Source organism: Corylus avellana, chromosome 6 (assembly GCF_965113065.1).
Source record: "Corylus avellana chromosome 6, dhCorAvel1.hap1.2, whole genome shotgun sequence".
NCBI classification, from domain to species: Eukaryota; Viridiplantae; Streptophyta; class Magnoliopsida; order Fagales; family Betulaceae; genus Corylus; species Corylus avellana.
In genome coordinates this window covers 29815074-29822264 of record NC_142495.1, presented here as the reverse complement: position 1 = coordinate 29822264, position 7191 = coordinate 29815074, and the positions used below count along the sequence as shown (strand labels likewise).

The following is a 7191-nucleotide window of genomic DNA, read 5'->3' as shown; positions in this document are numbered from 1 at the left end:
CAAGAAGATTTCTTAAATTCTTTGGTAGAATCAAGATCTAGAAATACCTGTCCGCTGCTTAAGGTTGTTATTCGCTGCAGCCCACTAAGTCACGCTACATCATACATGAATAGTAAAACATAGAAATCTCTAGATTAATTAGTTTATCTATTAGAAGTTTTGAATTTGCTTCTATCAGATTTCTCTTACTTTGCGCGAGTATTGCTCAAACAATCTTTTAATAAGTGGGGCCCAACACATAAATATTTAACTTAAATGAGGGTGGATTGATAGAATCAGGGTTTAAACTTGTGACATCTGACTATAATACCATGTTAAATCATCATTTATTACAAAAGTTCAAACGGATAGGAAAATGTAAATTTAATCATTTAATCTATTTCAATCATCTTTCAACTATTTCCGTATAGTGAATGAGTAAATCTACTATTAAATTTCTGTAAAACCCACATGAATTCACAAATTCAATGGTAAATCTATTAAGTTTGCAAAAACAAAAATAAAAAAAGTTGAGAGAATGATAATATGCTTCTCTTATAATATGTCTCTCTTATATTTTGAATTAACTGAGTCTTGTATTATTATCCAAACTCACATTTGTATTGATTAGAGACAGCTTGGCTACCCTAATGGATCTAATTTATCAATGTAAGTATCACTAACTGAATTGCTGTTGGACCCCATCTCTGTAATAAATAAATAGGTACGTGCCACCTAATAATTAAGAAGACTTCTACACTCATTTTTTTGTTTTTTCTTTCAAAAGGAGACTTGTGGTCTAATTTAGTCGGTGGATGGATATGGTCCACATTTAAACTAACCAATTATAGACTTTAATCATCGCGCTCCATGTTGCGTTTTTACATGCATGCAAAGGAGAGAGTGAAAAACGTGTTCATCGCATCTTTGTACGAAGAATCAGTCCTACATTAGAAGATCTAGGAAAAAAATAATAATAATAATAATAACAATTATTGTTTTTATTTTATAGATGAGAGAAGATCGAGTTACAAAAGAAAAGAAAAGGCAATTACAAATATGAAGAGGGTACATTCGTCTTTCAACACTTTTGTAATTATACTCTTTATACTTTTGAAAGTGTCAATTTAATATATCAATTTTTATTTTTATTATTATTATTTTCAATTTTAACCATCGGTTAGTTTCCCATTATTAAACGATGGATTTTTAGGCACAGCCTTCTCGTTTGTCTCGGGTTTTTTTTTTTTTTTTTTTTTTTTTCAAGGATCGATGGTGATCCTCTCTATATATATATATGCCCTTGGTATAGTATTTTCAAGGGTAAAATTGGTTATTAGAAATTAGTCTCCATGAGCAGTGAGTACTGCTAAACACCCTTTTTCAAACGCACATCATTGAAAACATTAAACACAAAACCGTATAATAACGATGCTTTATTGAAATTCAACCCCTAAAGAAAGAAACTTGTCAAGCAAGCGTTCAATAATGAAATTATGCAGTTAATTTGAGAGGCCAGTCGGTGCAACAACTGCCATAGGTTTGAACTAAGTTTGCTGCATTAAAACCTAATCTGTCAGCCTCAAACAACTATCTCTCTCCTCTTCTCTCCTATAAAAAAGCCTCCTGCTGCCTGCATGTCTCTCACTCCTCACTTGCATTACCACCTTAAGCATCATACAAAGGCTTAGTAGAGATGGAAGCCCTCAAGAGCTCTTTTGCTACTTCTCGTTGCTCTCTCATTTTCTTTGGTCTTTTACTTCTCTTTGCTTCAGCGATGTCCTCTTCACAAGCCAAAACTCACCTGCATGACTTTGTCGTACGCTCTCTCTCTCTCTCTCTCTCTCTCTCTCTCATTATTATGATAAAATACCAACTGTTTGGCATGACAGATTCAAACAACACCAGTGAAGAGGCTGTGCAAAACCCACAACATCATCACAGTGAATGGCCAATATCCGGGTCCAACCTTGGAAGTCAACAATGGTGATACTTTGATTGTCAAAGTCACAAACAAAGCTCGCTACAATGCCACCATTCACTGGTAATTACATGCATGATCGAGCTTTTGAATATCAACATACTTCTTTGTCCTTTACTAAGCTACCTAACTCTATATATGCATGGGACACGCGTGCATGCATGTTCATAATTACATGGCTATATGTAATATTTATACATACATACATACGTATATATTTCAGGCATGGGATTCGGCAAATGAGAACAGGATGGGCAGACGGGCCAGAATTTGTGACACAGTGCCCGATTCGGCCAGAAGGGAGTTACACATATCGTTTCACGATTCAAGGGCAAGAAGGGACATTGTGGTGGCATGCTCATAGCTCATGGCTTAGAGCCACCGTCTATGGAGCCCTCATTATTCGTCCCAAACAAGGAGATTTCTACCCATTTACTAAGCCAAAGCGTGAAATACCCATTCTTCTTGGTAATTCTCACTTGCTAATTAATTTAATTCACAAATACCTCTAAATTTGGCTTTATTTTTTTTATAACATTTTGAGTGCATTGATGATTAAATGAGTAATTAAGTAACAATGAAGAATTGCGATGAATATTATTAGGCGAATGGTGGAATGCAAACCCCTTAGATGTTGTGAGGGAGGCGACTCGCACAGGGAAAGCTCCAAACTTGTCAGATGCATACACAATTAACGGTCAACCTGGCAATCTTTACAGCTGCTCCAGCAGAGGTTTGCTTCTAGAAATTAATACCAATTGATTGCCACTTTCTGTCTTAATTATGGATCATTAGACCATTATTTGTGCCAGGAAAATGGTCAGCTACTACATTTTAATTATTAATGTAATAAATGAAATGCAAACTGCCACGTCTATATATAGCACGTGGTACTCTGCCGTGCTATAGATATGCCCCGCAATCATCACATGCATGAACATCTAACACGGTACCACCTAAAAGGCTTTTAAATTTTAATAGGCAAAATAGTGATTAAATACATACAGCTAGCTCGAAGCTTCTTTTTCGGTCACGACATAAAAGTCCTTGGGCCAGGCCACTTAGCTTTGACATGGCCCACCTGCACTCTTGTTATGTTTGTTATGCGCCTTCAATATCGATTTCAAACAAGATGACTCGATTAATTGCTTATTTGCTTATGCAGACACCGTCAGAGTTCCAATAGACTCCGGTGAGACAAATCTCCTCCGAGTCGTCAACGCCGCCCTGAACCAAGCGCTGTTCTTCACGGTTGCCAACCACAAGCTCACAGTTGTTGGCGCTGATGCCTCCTACACCAAACCCTTCACCACCACAGTCATCATGCTAGGCCCTGGCCAGACCACCGACGTTTTGATCAGTGGTGACCAGCCTCCGGCTAGATACTACGCGGCAGCACGTGCCTACGCTAGTGCCTCAGGTGTACCATTCGACAATACCACCACCAGAGCCATTCTTGAATACAAGTCAGCTTCTTGCGCTGTCAAAAACTGTGCATTAACCAAACCTGTTATGCCCGCTCTACCGGCTTTCAATGACACAGCCACCGTCACTCGCTTCAGTACGAGCTTCAGAAGTCTCAGGAATGTGGAAGTCCCGACTGTCATCGATGAAAACCTCTTCTTCACAATCGGTGTAGGACTCAAACAATGCCCAAAACATCTTAATAAAACCAGGCGGTGCCAGGGCCCCAATGGAACGCGCCTCACTGCCAGCATGAACAACGTGTCTTTTGTGCTCCCATCCAAAATGTCCATACTTCAGGCTTTTGAGAAACGCGTACCTGGAGTTTTCACCACTGATTTCCCAGCAAACCCTCCCGTGAAATTTGATTACACCGGCAATGTCAGCCCCTCACTGTGGCAACCTGTTCTGGGGACTAAGGGGTACAGGTTGAAATTCGGGTCAAGGGTACAGGTCGTTTTACAAGACACAAGTATCGTCTCCCCTGAGAACCACCCAATTCATCTTCACGGATACGATTTCTACATCATTGCGGAGGGTTTTGGAAATTTCAATTCCAAGACTGATACAGCAAAATTTAACCTTGTTGATCCACCTCTGAGGAACACGGTGGCAGTACCTGTGAATGGATGGGCAGTCATCAGATTTGTCGCTGACAATCCAGGTAAAATTTACTAAGAAGTTCACTTAGATTACAATTTCCATTATATTTCCATAGATATGAATTCCACCATCTAATCTCTAAACTCATCTGTTTTGACTTATATAGGTGCCTGGTTATTGCACTGTCACTTGGACGTTCATATCGGCTGGGGTTTGGCCATGTTGTTCTTGGTAGATAATGGCGTAGGAAAATTTCAGTCGATCGAGCCTCCTCCAGCGGATTTGCCACTTTGTTAAGATCATCAATATAATAATTATTTACCATCAAATTCATAAGCCCGTAACAGGGTATTTTTTTTTCTGCGATTACTACACGATTCCTCTGTTGTTTTCCCTTCATTTGGGGACCTAATGCTTTCTCTGTTTCATTGTTCTTTTTCATGGATAAAGCAGGTTTAGAGGAGATGGTGAAGTGGTTGTAAAACTGCAGCACCATCTAATTTATAAGCTATAGACCCGAGACATGTCTCTTGATTTGAGATGTATTTTTTATTGTTTTTCTAAAAATAATGTTGAAGACAGATTTGAAACTTAGAATATTTTTATGGTGTACGAGTCTCATTATAATTCAATCAATATAAAGATCCTTCCTTTTTCTCTTGAACAGTATCAATATATATAAGACTGATAAAATCAAGAACATTCTAATGCGGAAAGCAACATATATAATCACAAAATGCTAGATAATGAAGGTATCCCCTTTAGCCCTTGCATCCTTATTGGCTTCAACATTATTGCCAATATGCTTAACATGTTGATGATATTCTATAATTAATGATGAGAAAATAGGAAAATGATCAACAAAAAAAAGGAGGAATATATATAGTCACATGAATTTTGTATACCATTATGGCTATATGTTTTGGTATGACAATCCATTTACACTGATCACATGACATTCTAAGAGCAAATAAGGGAATTAAAGTGTGTATATAGTACAAGTTCCTTTATCTACAAATAGTTTGCAAGACCAACACAGACATCCAACTTCCATTGAAGTTCAACGAAGCAAGTACATCGCCGATGAGTCCCAAGTCCTCATGCTCTACAAAAGCAGGCATTTCTACGTCGCTTGCCACCATGGCTGGCGCCTGGTGGTGCCGCCCCACCATCACAAGGTCGTAATTGCACTCAAGAGAACGAATTGCATCCACCACCGCTACACTATCCTCCACCACAACATTAAACGGTGAAATGACCATTATATATATCCAGTAAATTTTATGAAATTACAAAATTACCATGCATTAAATTACAAGTAATCGATCGATTTTTTTTTTTTTTACAAAAAACTTGACAGAAAATTTCAACGGACTGGTGAAATTACAAATTTTGTAAAGTTCAATACACCATGTAGAGAGTTTTTAGACTTTAAAAAGAGATTTAAAAGGCCTTAAAAGTTCCAAGGAGTTAGTCGAAGTTTTTCCACGTTTTTATTTTGAAAACAAAAGACAAGACTAAAAAAAAACCAAAAGTTTAACAAACAGAGGGCGGAAGTCTAACCTTTGTCTCTCTCCACCGGAAATAACTGATAATCTCAACAATGCCCTTGTTATTCATAATTAGGCCGAGCAAGAAAGCATGTTTGGGCCTCATTTTGAAAGACAGTGAAGCTAGCGCTGTCCCCACAAACTTGGCAAAGTATTCCGCAAAAAAGATGCCCCCCCAATGTGACAAAGGGACCCCAATCTTGAATCACATGCACATCCATTTCGTAGCCAACGCAGATAAACAACAACGGCAGAAAAAACTCCGACACAATCAACTCTGTCTTCTCTACTAAAATCGAACCCAGAGGCGGTCCGTCCGGTATAATGATCCCCAGCATCGGACCCCCATGAATAAGAGACGCGCCAATTAAGTCGGCGATAAATCCCATGACTAAAGCTCCAACTAGTATTAGTACAACGCAGTCTTGGGGTACCTCTTTCCCTAGTGGCCTTTTCTTGATGATCAAAACTATTGCCGGCCGTAACACAAAGGCGGCGAAAAGCACGAATGCGAAGAAGGCGGCGAAGGTCTTGATTGACAGCAATACTTTGCTTTGCAAAGCGATCACAGCCATTAAGAGAACGATCCAGTTGATCGCGTCGTTGACGAGTGCCGACGACAGCGCAAGTTGGCCCAACTCGGTCGTTTGAAGGTTGAGTTCTTCTTAAGCAGTCGCGACGACAGGGAAATATGATACGGATAAAAAAGCGGCCAAGAAGAAGGGGACGGCTTCCGCCCTTCACACGTTGAGAAGGAGGTTGTTGCGCGGCGAGGAAATGAGGAAAAAGAGTGTGATAAGAGGAAGCACAATGCCTGTTAACCCAATGGTCCAAGCGTTCCTCGCTGTCCTTAAAACCATGGAGGCGTCTATTTTCACTACAATGAGGAAGGTAGAGTACATTGCGCCCACGAGGGAGAGTGTATGTAACACTATCCTCTCGTTTGATCGGTAGTCGGTACCATATATCCTTGGTTACCAAGTCTTGCGCTACGAAAGATGGTCCTAAAATAATGCCACCCTGTGAATTATAAGAAGAAATACATATATATAAACATGTTAGAATATCTTTTGTAATTGTATTCAAAATGTGAAAATGTGAAAAAAAAAAAAGAAAAAAAAAGTATATTTTTATTTGTACAAATTTTAAAGGAAGAAAATAAGAGTCATCCCAAATGTAACGTGACTTTTTAAATCATAATTGAATTTAAAATAATTATTATTAAATTTTATCTATTTATAATTTTAGAAGGCACGTCACATTTGGGATAAAAATTTACTTTTAATAAATTAAAAAAATTGAAAAACTTCACTTAGGACCCTTGAACCACCATGCATTTTAAGAAGACTTCCAAAATTTCAAAAACTCTCAATTTGATTAATCAAACTTTCAATTTAATGCAATCTACCCCATTCCGTCAAAAATTGATTTTAAACCCTAACGAAGACGAGTAAAAAGACCAAATTACCCTTCAATTTTTGTTTTTTTTTTTTTAAAAAAAAATTGAAATTAAGGTAAATTTAGAATTTATAAAAATGTTAGGGGGGTATAAAGATTATTTTATCACTTTTAACTTTCAGAAACTGACAGATGTGGTACATTGCATCAAATTGA

At 38.0% G+C, this 7191-nt stretch overlaps 1 protein-coding gene across 1 annotated transcript; it reads left to right on the top strand.

The window, feature by feature from the left end:
• The first annotated feature begins 1645 nt into the window (after positions 1-1645).
• On the top strand, positions 1646-4687 carry LOC132187167 (laccase-12). The gene is made up of 6 exons (XM_059601373.2): positions 1646-1798; positions 1872-2023; positions 2184-2428; positions 2565-2693; positions 3126-4088; positions 4194-4687. The coding sequence occupies exons 1-6, from the start codon at positions 1676-1678 to the stop codon at positions 4322-4324; spliced, it is 1743 nt and encodes a 580-aa protein (XP_059457356.2). The 5' UTR covers positions 1646-1675; the 3' UTR covers positions 4325-4687.
• Positions 4688-7191: the final 2504 nt, after the last annotated feature.